The 14,822-nt window shown below is 42.0% G+C and overlaps 1 protein-coding gene across 1 annotated transcript; it reads left to right on the top strand.

The window, feature by feature from the left end:
• Positions 1 to 1,839: 1,839 nt before the first annotated feature.
• On the top strand, positions 1,840 to 14,499 carry LOC129855175 (cyclic AMP-responsive element-binding protein 3-like protein 3-B). Its single transcript, XM_055922576.1, has 10 exons — positions 1,840 to 1,992; positions 3,525 to 3,638; positions 3,799 to 4,042; positions 4,352 to 4,485; positions 4,796 to 4,906; positions 5,018 to 5,124; positions 11,339 to 11,407; positions 11,495 to 11,579; positions 12,055 to 12,145; positions 12,733 to 14,499. Exons 1-10 carry the CDS (start codon positions 1,972 to 1,974, stop codon positions 13,056 to 13,058), a joined length of 1,302 nt encoding a protein of 433 aa, XP_055778551.1. The 5' UTR covers positions 1,840 to 1,971; the 3' UTR covers positions 13,059 to 14,499.
• Positions 14,500 to 14,822: the final 323 nt, after the last annotated feature.

Below are 14,822 nucleotides of genomic sequence, written 5' to 3' on the forward strand. Positions count from 1 at the left end.
GCAGACTGATTATGATTGTGCATAGACCAAGACTGTTCAAAACCATTCAGAGTGACCAAGAGAATAACCAGTAATCTGCTCTGATTCAGTCTACAAAGTGCTCTCTTTTTTTTCAAGTATCATTCGAACCAAACAGATGCTCAACGTTAATTTTCTTGACCTCCATTTATGCTCCATTAACATTGTCATTCGGTCCTTTACATCCAGCCAATTTAACATCCACTTGCTTTTGACTCACACTCACAGTTGCTTTTGACTTAGTTACTTGTCTTATTTTTTTTAATAAAATAATTTTTGCACAGACTGTATTGTAGCAATTGGATGTATGCTTTAAACAAACAACACGTGAACGTTTGCTTGTAGCTTGTAGGAGCAATGACCGGTTACGTCAGGTTATATTCATGAGGGTAATCCCAAAGCCACATAGTCTGAGAGTAGTGATAGATATATTGCTTTTCAGATGTTGTAACAATGTACAAGTGGAACTCGCAGGCTAAGAACAGGGTTTTAACCTTTGGACCCATTCCCCATCAGATAGAGGAGCAATAATGATTATGTAATGTTGCCACAATATGAAGACCATCCTGGTTATTGGCAGTGATCTAATTGCAAATTGAAGACACAGCTCGCAGGACAGTGACAGACGAAAGGAAAGAGTGACAGATATTGTAAGTGATACAGTGAGTAAGGAGAGATAAAGGGTCAGGCTTTTTGGATATAATAGAAAATGAAGACGTTGACAACTCACATGAGACAGAAGAGAAATAGTGTCTGATAGGAGAACAATTAAATGTAATCTGTTTTATGAGAAATATGAATAAATGGTGCATAGCTTCTCTACTGTATGTGCTTTATTAGCATATAGATGTTGGAGAAATAGCTCTGTCACTATCGAGATGTTCAGACTAATAGCCTTGCCAAAAGAATCTGCCATCAACTTTTTAATGCCATTCATAAGGCCTTGTGATATATATTTTGAGAACAGAAACAGACAAATCAGTTTTGTAATTTGACAAAATGAGATTTTAATAGATTGTCTTGCACATTAAAACACTGAGAGTGGCAGTTCATCCCTTTTTCTGTTTTCCATGCTGAGCCAGCATTCCAGTCTGGGGTCTTTGCATCTGTCATCATTGCAACTAAAATGCGACCACATTTGAATGTATTTTAGAAAAGAGGACACATTAAAATATCCCCATGGGTTGTTTGTTATTGATTCATGCCTATGCTGCAGTCCTAGGCCTTGATCATAAGCCCAACTGAATCCCAGTAATAACAACAGGTGGATCCTTCCATATGCAGAAACAACAACTTCCTGGAGATCTACATATTTTTTTTGTTGATGAATTTTTAGAGTTTTTTTTCTGGTCAGACTTGAATGAATTGATCAATTTAAATCAGTTATTTGTATGAACAAATAAAGATTAGGTTATAAAAGCAGTGTTTCATTTTCATGGGGATTGTTTCAAATTATCATATAGTACATTGATTACTTTTATGAGCTCAGAACTGTTTGCTAATGAAGGATGTTCAATCAAGCTCTCATTGACAGGCCATAAAGAGCATGTATACCGTATGAATTAACTAACATCACACAGAAACTGTGTCAAAGGGTACCCTCATTCCCTGTCAATCTGCTATCAAACACAATAATAGGATAGGGAAGTATAAAACTGATCTATTCATCCATGAAGAAGGTTCTTTCTTTTCTAGACAGACTTTCCTTAGTTGTCAGTCTTTCCCTAGCAATCAAATCTTTACAAACTGGCCAATGGGATGACAGCCCTGGAGTTGATTACTGGGTGTGCTGTGTTGGAGTTTAAACTTTGGACCTCAGAACAAGAGCAGGGAGATACAGTAGAGACATGGTCATCTGGAACAGAGCTCCTTCACAACAAAGGAAACAGAACATTTAACTGGATTTGTCTTATTTTGGGGAGTTCAGTCCTGTGCCACCCTAGTGCTGAAATTATGGACCACTATTCAGACCAGGTAACAGGGCCTATGTCTTAGTTTCTGTGTTTTAGTGTCTCCTGGTTAATTTGTTTTGTAATTTATGTTATTAGGGCAGCCAAGGTTATATGTATCGTGAAACAAGTTCAGAGGAGGTAACATACTGTATCAACGTGCCAGTGAATCGGGGTGGGTGCTTTGTGTAGTCTACAAAGGAATGTGGGTGCTTTGTCAGGTCTACAAAGGAATGTGGGTGTGTTGTGTAGCCTACAAAAGGAATGTCGGGGCGCCGTGTAGCCTACAAAGGAATGTGGGTGCTTTGTGTACAGTAGCCTACAAAGGAATGTGGGTGCGTTGTGTAGCCTACACAGGAATGTGGGTGCGTCGTGTAGCCTACAAAGGAATGTGGGTGCGTCATGTAGCCTACAAAGGAATGTGGGTGTGTCGTGTAGCCTACAAAGGAATGTGGGTGCGTCGTGTAGCCTACAAAGGAATGTGGGTGTGTCGTGTAGCCTACAAAGGAATGTGGGTGCGTCGTGTAGCCTACAAAGGAATGTGGGTGCGTCGTGTAGTCTACAAAGGAATGTGGGTGCGTCGTGTAGTCTACAAAGGAATGTGGGTGCGTCGTGTAGCCTACAAAGGAATGTGGGTGTGCCGTGTAGCCTACAAAGGAATGTGGGTGCGTCGTGTAGCCTACAAAGGAATGTGGGTGCTTTGTGTACAGTAGCCTACAAAGGAATGTGGGTGCTTTGTGTACAGTAGCCTACAAAGGAATGTGGGTGCGTCGTGTAGCCTACAAAGGAATGTGGGTGCGCCGTGTAGCCTACAAAGGAATGTGGGTGCGTCGTGTAGCCTACAAAGGAATGTGGGTGCGTCGTGTAGCCTACAAAGAAATGTGGGTGCGTCGTGTAGCCTACAAAGGAATGTGGGTGCGTCGTGTAGCCTACAAAGGAATGTTGGTGCTTTGTGTACAGTAGCCTACAAAGGAATGTGGGTGCGTCGTGTAGCCTACAAAGGAATGTGGGTGCGTCGTGTAGCCTACAAAGGAATGTTGGTGCTTTGTGTACAGTAGCCTACAAAGGAATGTGGGTGCGTCGTGTAGCCTACAAAGGAATGTGGGTGCGTCGTGTAGCCTACAAAGGAATGTGGGTGCGTCGTGTAGCCTACAAAGGAATGTTGGTGCTTTGTGTACAGTAGCCTACAAAGGAATGTGGGTGCATCGTGTAGCCTACAAAGAAATGTGGGTGCGTCGTGTAGCCTACAAAGGAATATGGGTGCATCGTGTAGCCTACAAAGGAATGTGGGTGCGTCGTGTAGCCTACAAAGGAATAGTCTTACAATTTTCTCCTTTCAAATGAATCAGAACTAGATCAACTTCATTTAACTCACGCATTGAAAGGCATAGTCAAATTGATACATTTTTTAGATAGGAGTGCCATGCGATAATGGTAATAAAAAGCATTAGTCCTGGGTATGATTGCTTTTGCAGCCATCCTATAAGGCTCTTTGTATGTTATCTCTCAGTTGTAAATGTAGAGCAACATGTCAATAAGTGGCCTGTTCTGTTCCAGGGTTGTGACGGGCTTGAGCTGCTTGATTTGCTGTTTGATCAAAACAATGGCATCCTCCGTCACGAGGAGATGGGACACCATGACAACCATGCCTGGCCAATCCACGAGCCAAACGTGAGTGGAGTGAAATCTCTCACTGTGATTTTATCCTGCAGTGTTTTTAAAATGTCCCCTTACCTGTGTCTACTACATGATTCACATGTCTAGCCTGCCATTCTCAACCACTCCAGTTTGGCTGTACAGTAATTAACACATTTGGTGTGTCATTTGGCAGGTGTTGCGTCCAGCAGAGCAACAGAGCGAGGACTTCCTGAATGCCCTCCTGAGTGGCAGTGACTCAGTGTCGGGGTCCCCCCTGTGGTCTCCCTCTCCTAGTGACAGTGGCATCAGTGAGGACCCACACTCGGATCAGATGGACAGCCCCCAGCGCCCTGAGAGCCCTCACATGGAGCCCCACTTCATCCCCCCTCAGCCACAAACCAAGGTTGCCCTGGATGCCAACTTCTCCATTGATATCAGTAAGACAAAGCTGGCACAAATTACTAAGCACAGAAAGTATAACAAAAACTTGGTTTAAATTTTCATGGTAAAAAGAAGCAACAGAGGCAGTTACATTATTACGTCATGCGGAATATGTGATTAAGTATTGTAATTTGTTTATGTCAAACATTGGAACAGAAGTTCATCCTTTGAAAGCAACACAGTCTGTGTTCGTAGGCTCTATGTATTCATTAGGCAAAAGCCTACATTGTCTCAGTATCAACACATACACAGACAAATGACAGCCCTTCTGTCTGGTCCTATCACGTCTCTCTGTGTGGTTACAGATGGCTTGGACTCAGGTTTCTACCCAGGCAGGACTGGGGGGACAGAGTGTTCCTCTGCTGTACGCAGAACCCAGCTGTCTTCTGGCTTTCCCCTCACTGTCAAGGACCTACTGCTCTCTGTCACATCTGATCCGGTGAGTGATGATGAAGGGTGTGTTTGTGTTTGTGTGGTGCTTGGGGGAGTGTGTCTGTAATTGTTTGTATGTAGGTGAGTGAGTGTGTTGGAGTGGAGAGGAATGGGTTAGAGGGGTAAAGTCATTCTATAAAAATCAGGCAATGTAATTGGCATGAGCAAAGCATGAAATGAGAGGGATGGAGGGCAATGCTGTCTGCCGTGTAACTCTGCACTCCCTCCATTCACTCTGAAAAACCCATTGCAGCTGGCCACTGGTTGTGATGCTGTACGTATGACTTACTGTATTAACATTCTCGTCTCACTTCCAGCCCCCACAGCATTCCCAACAGTCCTTCCAAGAGTTGATTCTTAATGAGAATGAGAAAAAACTGCTGGCCAAGGAGGGGGTGACTCTGTCTAGCCAACTACCTCTCACAAAGGTCAATCTTTTTTGCACACTTTGCAACTTCACAGAACAACTTATGGCTCTTGAGGATTTCCAAAGTGTGTAAACACGTTAAATATGTACTTCTTTTGTCTGTTTCTATTAGTATGAGGAGAGGATTCTGAAGAAAATTCGCAGAAAGATCCGGAATAAGCAGTCGGCTCAGGAGAGCAGGAAGAAGAAAAAGGAATATATTGATGGTCTGGAGAGCAGGTACTGGCAAGAGGCACTAAATAAATGGATAAGGCAGGGACTCACAGACCTCAATTCAAAGTAGACATGATCAATTCTGACTAGAATTGCCTAAAATTGATAAAGCACTTCTACAAACTAACAAGATATTTGGAACATATCACAGGGTGCTGAGCACAAAAAGTTAAAATCAAAGGTCCAATGCAGCCATTTTTATCTCAATATCAAATAATTTCTAGATAACAATTAAGTAACTTTCTGTGATTGTTTTCAATTAAAATGGTAAAAAATAAAGACAAATAACTTCTTAGCAAAGATCAATTTCTGAGTGGGGAGGGGAAAACTAAAAACAAGCTGTTATTGGCAGAAAGGTTTGGAAGTCACGTTCTTATTCTTCAGGCTAGGGTCTATTCTTCTCCACTTCCTGTCTAACTGACGTGCCCAAAGTAAACTACGTGTTGCTCAGGCCCTGAAGCCAGGATATGCTTATAATTGGTACCATTGGAAAGAAGACACTCTGAAGTTTGTAGAAATGTTAAAACAATGTAGGAGACTATAGCACAATAGATATGGTAGGAAAAAATCCAAAGAAAAACCAACCTGATTTTTTTGTTGTTGAGAAAGCCCATGCTCTTACAATGGAAAGTATAGGGGCATATCCAAATCCAGCTCCCAGATTGCAATTCCTATGGCTTCCACTAGATGTCAACAGTCTTTGTTCAAGGTTTCAGGCTTGATTCTTCCAAACGACGAAGAAAAATGAGTTTTAGTACTGGGATGCAGACTTGGAAATTGTGTATGCGCTCGCGACGTAGAGAACGCACACCTGCTAATATCGCTTTCCTATTGAACATACTTCTTTCCGTATGAAATATTATAGTTTAATTACATTTTAGGGTATCTGAGGGTTATTTAGAAATGTTTTTTGACTTGTTTTAACAAAGTTTTGCAGAAGCTTTTTGGATTCCTTTCTCTGCATGTTGAACGAGTGGATTACTCAAATCGATGGCGCCAACTAAACAGACTTTTTGGGATATAAAGAAGGATTTTATCTAACAAAACGACACTACATGTTGAAGCTGGGACCCTTTGGATGACAAATCAGAGGAAGATTTTCAAAAAGCAAGGGAACATTTAATCGCTATTTGTGAATTTATGAAACATGTGCTGGTGGATAAATATTTTGATGTGGGGCGCCGTCCTCAAACAATCGTAAGGCATGCTTTCGCTGTAAAGCCTATTGTAAATCGGACAGTGGAGTTAGAATAACAAGAATTTAAGCTTTAACCGATATATACTTCTGGCAGTTGTAAATCGGACAGTGGAGTTAGAATAACAAGAATTTAAGCTTTTAACCGATATACACTTCTGACAGTTGTATGTACCTACAGTGGGGCAAAAAAGTACAGTATTTAGTCAGCCACCAATTGTGCAAGTTCTTCCACTTAAAAAGATGAGAGAGGCCTGTAATTTTCATCATAGGTACACTTCAACTATGACAGACAAAATGAGAAAAAAAATCCAGAAAATCACATTGTAGGATTTTTTATGAATTTAATTGTAAATTATGGTGGAAAATAAGTATTTGGTCACCTACAAACAAGCAAGATTTCTGGCTCTCACAGACCTGTAACTTCTTCTTTAAGAGGCTCCTCTGTCCTCCACTCGTTACCTGTATGAATGGCACCTGTTTGAACTTGTTATCAGTATAAAAGACACCTGTCCACAACCTCAAACAGTCACACTCCAAACTCCACCATAGGTACACTTCAACAATGACATACAAAATTAGGAAAAAAATCCAGACGGCATCCTCAACTAACGGGTTGAGGTCAATATCCTTCCAGGATACCCGGGCCAGGTCGATTAGAAAGGCCTGCTCGCTGAAGTGTTTTAGGGAGCGTTTGACAGTGATGAGGGGTGGTCGTTTGACCGCGGGCCCTTAACGGATGCAGGCAGTGAGGCAGTGATCGCTGAGATCTTGGTTGAAAACAGCAGTGGAGTATTTGGAGGGCAAGTTGGTCAGGAAAATATCCATGAGGGTGCCCATGTTTACGGATTTAGGGTTGTACCTGGTGGGTTCCTTGATAATTTGTGTGAGATTGAGGGCATCTAGCTTAGATTGTAGGGCGGACGGGGTGTTAAGCATATCCCAGTTTAGGTCACCTAACAGAACGAACTCTGAAGATAGATGGGGGGCAATCAATTCACATATGGTGTCCAGGGCACAACAGGGAGCTGAGGGGGGTCTATAACAGGCGGCAACAGTGAGAGACATATTTCTGGAGAGATTAATTTAAAAAAATTAGAAGCTCGAACTGTTTGGGCATAGACCTGGAAAGTATAACAGAACTGCAGTAGATTGCAACTCCTCCCCCTTTGGCAGTTATATCTTGATGGAAAATGTTGTAGTTGGGGATGGAAATCTCCGAATTTTTGGTGGCCTTCCTAAGCCAGGATTCTGACACGGCAAGGACATCAGGTTTGGCGGAGAGTGCTAAAGCAGTGAGTAAAACAAACTTAGGGAGGAGGCTTCTGATGTTAACTTCTTTGGGAACGGGGAGCCTGAAACCTTGTTTCAGGCTTCTACTGTGAAGGGGGAGAGAATAAGAGCTGTTTGACTAAGAGGTCTGGCAGAATGCCATGAGGTCAGTCAGGCCTGCGGCCGTGAGAGCGAGCTCTGTTCCTTTTCATTTCTAAAGACAAAGGAACTGTCCGGTTGAAACATTATTGAAGATTTATGATAAAAACATCCTAAAGATTGATTCTATACATCGTTTGACATGTTTCTACGAACTGTAATATAACTTTTTTGACTTTTCGTCTGAACGAATTGCTTGCGCACTGTGCATTTGGATTACTGGGCTAAACATGCAAACAAAAAGGAGATATTTGGACATAAATTATTGACTTTATCGAACAAAACAAACATTTATTGTGGAACTGGGATTCCTGGGAGTGCATTCCGATGAAGATCATCAAAGGTAAGTGAATATTTATAACGCTATTTCTGAGTTTTGTGACACATCTTTTTCTTTGGAAAATGGCTGTATGTTTTCTGTGACTTGGCACTGACCTAGCATAATCGCAAGGTGTGCTTTCGCCGTAAAGCCTTTTTGAAATCTGACAGCGGTTGCATTAAGGAGAAGTTTATCTTTAATTGTGTGTTCAACACTTGTATCTTTTATCAATGTTTATGATGAGTATTTCCGTAATTTGATGTGGCTCTCTGCACTTTCACCGGATGTTTGTTTGAGACAATGCATTTCTGAACATAACACACCAATTTCAAATGAGGTTTTGGACATAAAGATGAACTTTATCGAACAAAACACAAATTTATTGTCTAACTTGGAGTCCTGGGAGTGCCATCCGGTGAAGATCAAAGGTTAGTGATTCATTTTAATGCTATTTCTGAGTTTTGTGACACCTCTCCTTTGGAAAATGGCTGTATGTTTTTCTGTGACTTGGCGCTGACCTAACATAATCGTAAGGTGTGCTTTCACCGTAAAGCCTTTTTGAAATCAGACACTGTGGCTGGATTAACAAGATGTTTATCTTTAAAATGGTGTATAATACTTGTATGTTTGAGGAATTTTAATTATGAGATTTCTGTTGTTTTGAATTTGGCGCCCTGCAATTTCAGTGGCTGTTGGTTAGGTGGGACGCATGCATGAAACCAAGGCTTTTACGGTTACAGAAGTCAACAAATGACAGCACCTGGGGACACACAGGCCCTGGGTTAACCTCTACATCACCCGAGAAACAGAGGAGGAGTAGGATGAGGGTACGGCTAAAGGCTATCAAAACTGGTCTTCTAGTGCGTTGGGGACAGAGAATAACAAGAGCAGATTTCTGGGCGTGGTAGAATAGATTCAGGGAATAATGTCAGGGGTATGGTAGGGTGCGGGTACAGTGGAGGTAAACCTAGGCATTGAGTGATAAGAGAGGTTGCATCTCTGGAGGCTCTAGTTATGCTAGGTGAGGTCAACCCATGTGTGGGAGGTGGGACAAAAGAGGTATCTGAGGCATGTTGAGTGGGGCTAGGGGCTCCGCAGTAAAATGAAACAATGATAACTACCCTAAAAAACAGTATACAAGGCATATTGACATTAGAGAAAGACATAAAGCGAGGCATGTTGATTGGGAGAGCTAGCTAAGACAATGGGTAAGATAGCAACAGCTAATCAGCTAAGACAACAACAACAGGTAAAATGGCGATGAACGGGCAGAGAGGGTCAGTTAACTACACTCAGGGCCTGAGTTCGAGGCTGGGGCAGACAGATAAACAAAACAAACAAAATGGAGTACCGTGATTAATGAACAGTCCAGCAGGCATCATCTATGTAGCCAGGTGATCATAGGGTCCAGTGAACAGCAATAGATGAAACAGGGAAGTCGTTACTACGCTGGCAAGCACGAGACACAGCGTTCATAAAGTTAGCAGGTCGGGGCTAGCAGAAGCGTCTTCATCGACGTCCGACAAAGGCCGGTTGAGGGTACATCGGATGGAATTACGTCGGCAGACTAATCGGGATGGATCTGTGGGGCTCCGTATCGACAAAGGGTCCTGGCCAATTGACAAAAGAGGTAATGTAGCTGGAGTAATATCGTTTGTTAGCCGGGAGATGCGCCTGTCTCAAGGCTAACTGGTGCTAGCTTCGGGACAAGGGCGTTAGCCACTATAGCCACTCGGTAGCAGCTAGCTAGTTGCAATGATCCGATGCAAAGGTCCAGAGCTTACGGCAGGAATCCGGCGATGAATCTAGTCGTGTTAGTGAAGAGTCCGGGAGGCATCAGCTGTGTAGCCGAGGGATCATAGGGTCCACTGAGCTGGCCAGCTGCGAGGATCTGTAATAATGGTTCAGTAATCTGGAGTAATGGTGGGAAAAGCAGTCCTGATATGCTCAGGGTTGATATCGCGCTGTGCAGACTGGCGTTGTGCAGACTGACGGGTATTATCCAGGGTAAAAGCGGCTGGTGTCTGAGATAGAGGTAAAAGCCGCTAGCAGTGGCTAACAATGACTAAATAGCTAGTAGCTAATTAGCTGGTTAGCAGCTGATGGCTAGCTTCTGATGGAGGTTCTAGCTATAAGGTCTAAAAATAGCGGATCCGTAACACATTGGGTAAGACGGGTTTCCGGAAGGTATATTTCATTTAAAAATGGAAAAAGAAACAGTGTGTGGAAGCTCAGACACACTGGTAGGATTGTCAAACGTTTGCGTGACGACAATACTTAGCACCTCTGAACAGAGTGTCGGCAGTCAATCTTTATTATGTTCACACAGCAAAGACCTTGGAAGTCGTCAGCCACGTAAAATACTCCAAACCAGAAGGTGTCAATAGTGTTGTTTGGCAATGCATATCCGTGCGTATTGCCTGTGGTCTAGATTCCAAGCTATCTGCGCTAACGTTTCTATTTTGTAGAAAGCCCTTGTTGATACTAACCAGATGGCCACAGCTAGATAACTACCTGGCAAAACGATGCAGAAACAATTACGTTCACTCTCCATAATCCCATACTGCCAGTGCCAGCCCATAGCCAAATGTTTCACTAGCTAGCTAATGTTAGCATATCTGCTAGCTAGCACAAAATAGCTAGCTAGCTAAGGACACTGAAAAAACTCAGCAGCTAACACTGGCAGCTGTTTCATGGAAGCTAGCTAATCCATTGTGATTTAATTATAACGACAATACTAGCTACAGTGGTTAGCTAGCTTGGAGGAAGTATTTAGTGTTGTGTGCATTGCGTCTGTGCACTTAGCTAGCTCACAGGAAAAGAAAATGACATTTTTTTTTGATTTTTTTGTTGGGGTACGTGTTCTCTGATTGGATCAAAGTCAAGTTGTTGGCCACTGACGAGCATTGCGATTCTACAAGTAGAATCGGTAGGTTTGTCGCTACCGGGTCAGCCCACAGCACGTACCGCTTAAGTTCTAGCAAGAGATAGAACGGCCTCCCACTGTGATATGTACTTATCGGCAGTCTATCGGCAGTGAGATTCTTGATGTGGGTCTGCTTAAGTTGCGTGGCACAGAGAAACTTCACAGGGCCCACTGCAGTCAGAAATGTGTAATTCAGTATACTTGACTGTCACATTATGATCTAATTCTACAAAAGGGTTTTTCAGTGTGGTGGTAAGAGTGATAGCTAGCTAGTATGTTTCTTGGACTGATCAAGCAGCAGCAGCTCGTCAGTCTCATCTGGGAAATTCCCTTGTTGTTTGTCTTCCAGGATGGCTGCCTGCAGCACACACAACCAGGAGCTACAGAGGAAAGTGTTCCAGCTGGAGAAATGCAATACGTGAGGGACCTCCACACTAATCTGCTCTGTTTCTGCCTCCGTACACTCGGTCTCAACGTTTGCTAATTGAGCCTTTGTGTCTCCCAGGTCTCTGATGGAGCAGCTACACAGGCTGCAGACTCTGGTCATGGGCGGCTCCAAAAAGACCGCCCAGGCTGGGACTTGTGTCCTGGTAAGGAGAAGTGTCACTTTAAGAAACAGTTTTACTAGATCAGGCCATACACCATGTGAAATTAGAGAGAGACAGACAGGTGGAGGGAGAGAAAGATGTATGCCAGACATACGGATGTAAATACAGACACAGATAGATACACTCCAGAGAGGCAAACCATTGATTCCCTTGTCTACAACATAATTGGACAGAACAAAAATCACACCACATCAGTGCAAGCAGTAATTAGACTTGTAAATCCACTATGAATATGAATGAGTTTGTATCTCTTCTAATGCCTTTCGGAAAAGGCAAACATTTTAATTATACGGATTGTGTGTTCAAGCCGTGTGACTTTGATGCCCATGTACTGGGATGAGCTGAAAAGTTCTAAACAAAAGTTACTGAAAAAGTGGAAGCTCTCCCAAATGGCTAAACCTTATTGACATTGGCAAAGAGAAAATTATGTGATTTTTACCCTTCCCTTTTTCCCCAGGTACTGCTCCTGTCCTTCTCCATCATCCTCTTCCCCAGCCTGAACCCTTTTGCCAAGGTCAGCCAAGGAGGGGACTTCAGCCCAGTGAGGGGTGAGTCAGCCTCCTGCACTGTCTGGCCAAACCTCCCCCGCCACCCCATACCTCCTGCCTCAAATCACAGCTGGAGAGCTGAATAGACTAGAGCTCCTCTCACTCCTACTGCCAGATGCTGCTACGGCGCCACTGTTAAAACAACTCTGCAGAGCAAGGCGGCCCACCAATTCACATCAAAGAGCTGAGCTGGCAACCCTCAGCACAGAAACCATGTATTATTGAGCACTCTTCTCATCCGCCTGTCTGACTGTAAAATTCCTTTCAACAGTTGGAGGAACTGTTGGATAAAATTTGAAATGGACTTCAAAGATATCTAATGGTCTCATCAACGTTTTAAGATTGTGAATTACTTAAATGTAATTTGTCATCTTAACCGACTGTTCGTTAGCTCTATGAATATAATCAATTCCTAGTTGTCTTTAGGTAAATGTACAACCGAAGACCAAGGTACAAAATTGTTGAGGGTGGCGTACAGTTAACAAATTAAAGTTGGACTGGGGATGTATGTGTGACATACTGTAGTTCAACATTTAATGACTGGAATACATACTCACCTGTAACCTGTGTCCCTCTCGCCCCCGCAGTCCAGTCACGGTCCCTGCACAACCTCCAGTCCTCCAGAGTGCTGCATGTGATTGACCAGCCGTACCAAACTGCAGACGACAAGGCCAAGCCTCCAGACCACCATGTCCTGGGAGACCAGGGTGTGGATGAGATTATGTCTCTGCTGGGTAAACTGGGCACTGGTCACGACAGCCAAGGACTGCCCAATTTTGACCCCATGTCTCATAATAATAGCATGGACGAGCAAGTCCATTTCCAGGGAGACCCCATTACTGGCCATATAGCTACAGTGACTTGGAATCCACACCGCAGAGCCCCACTACGCCCACATGCTGATGACATGTGATTTGGAGAGAGTATTCCCAGCAGGATTCCTCTGTTCTGCTCCCATCTTTAGACACTTCATATGATAAAACAGAGTAGCACATGCCTAAGGCTCTTGTTTACACTTTGAGTTACGGAATAATAAATACATTATTTTGTGCCTGTTATAGTACAGACGTGTGTGTGTGTGTGTGTGCATATATATATATATATATATATATATATATATATATATATATATATATATGTATATATATATATATATATATATATATATATATATATATATATATATCCTTTTATCCCTGTTTGTTATTCTGTTTTGTATTGTTTTAATTAACTATGGGATCGGTGTGTCCCCCACGGGACGGTTGAGCTAACATGCACTAATGTGATTATCATGACATCGTAAGTAACAAGAAAATATGTCTTATATGGGCAGAAAGCTTAAATTATTGTTAATCTAACTGCACTGTCCAATTTATGGTAGCTATTACAGTGAAAAAAATACCATGCTATTGTTTGAGGAGAGCGCACAACAACAAAAAAACTTTTATCACGGCAACTGGTTTGATACATTCACCTCAGAAGGTAAATAATGTACTTACATTCAGTAATCTTGCTCTGATTTGTCATCCTGAGGGTCCCAGAGATAAAATGTAGCATAGTTTTGTTTGATAAAATCCATTTTTATATTCAAATGGTTTCTACAGTTTGAACCCCTGCTGTGTCTGCCCCCCCCCCCATCTAGATGTGTGAAGGTTAGTGTCTTTTCTGTACAGAAGCTAATTATCCATAATTCATGACATTCCTGGGAGTGTGTAAACTTACATGTTTTATTACCATATCATTTTTGTATGTTCTCTATAGTTATGTACTTGAAAATGTATCAATTGACCAATTCGGCACACTTTGGAAGACTTGATACAACATTTTGAACAGTAAGGCAATGGTTCATTGGATCAGTCTAAAATGTTGCACATACACTGCTGCAATCTAGTGGCCAAAATCTAAATTGTGCCTAGACTCCCAAGTGATATAATGGCCTTTCTCTTGCATTTCAAAGATGATGAATTATCTATATTATCTTTTACCAGATCTAATGTGTTATATTCTCCTACATTAACTTCAAATTTCCACAAACTTCAAAGAGTTTCCTTTCAAATGGTATCAAGGATGTTTTCTGATTTAATCTGAATTTCTGTATATTGTAAAATTAATTTTTCAAGATGAATTGAGCTTCTCTTGGCCCTCTGACTGTTTTAACATTGACAGTGTAGGTTTGTGTATTTTGAGAGAGACAATAATTATTATTGTTCATAACTGATGGTGTGTAAAACTGAGCTTTACAAGTAATTCAGAGAATAATTTTGCATGTAATTTGAATACTATGATACTATAACTTTATTAATAATCTTGCTAAACATGACAAAAACGGTCTCAAATAAACTAAACATTTTAAAGTGTAGTCTCGTTACTTTTTTAAAAGTAGCTCATTCCAATAATATTTCAAAAGTGGTTCAAGAGAAAAAGAACAAGATTTCTCAAAAGTTCTGTAGTGCATGAAAAGCTGACAATTTAAATATCACAGTGGCATAATTACAATGTCTGAAATGACAGGGATTTACAGAGAGAGACAGTGAGCCAAAGTGAACTAGGTCAAAGGTATTGCAAAGGTAAGATAACCTTCCACTGACAAAATACAAAAAATCAGTGCTCTTGCTCAATGCTCAGACCATGACATGCCCTCAGCCAGAGTTTGTTTCCTTGTCTGTTAGTGTGACAT

Source organism: Salvelinus fontinalis, chromosome 5, assembly GCF_029448725.1.
Source record: "Salvelinus fontinalis isolate EN_2023a chromosome 5, ASM2944872v1, whole genome shotgun sequence".
NCBI classification, from domain to species: domain Eukaryota; kingdom Metazoa; phylum Chordata; class Actinopteri; order Salmoniformes; family Salmonidae; genus Salvelinus; species Salvelinus fontinalis.

Excerpts from the sequence above, each read along its gene's own strand:
- LOC129855175 (XM_055922576.1), top strand. The coding sequence starts at position 1,972 with ATGGACCACTATTCAGACCAG. Across the intron at positions 11,408-11,494 it reads CAGCTGGAGAAATGCAATAC|GTCTCTGATGGAGCAGCTAC; the intron begins GTGAGGGACCTC and ends TGTGTCTCCCAG. Across the intron at positions 12,146-12,732 it reads GGACTTCAGCCCAGTGAGGG|TCCAGTCACGGTCCCTGCAC; the intron begins GTGAGTCAGCCT and ends TCGCCCCCGCAG.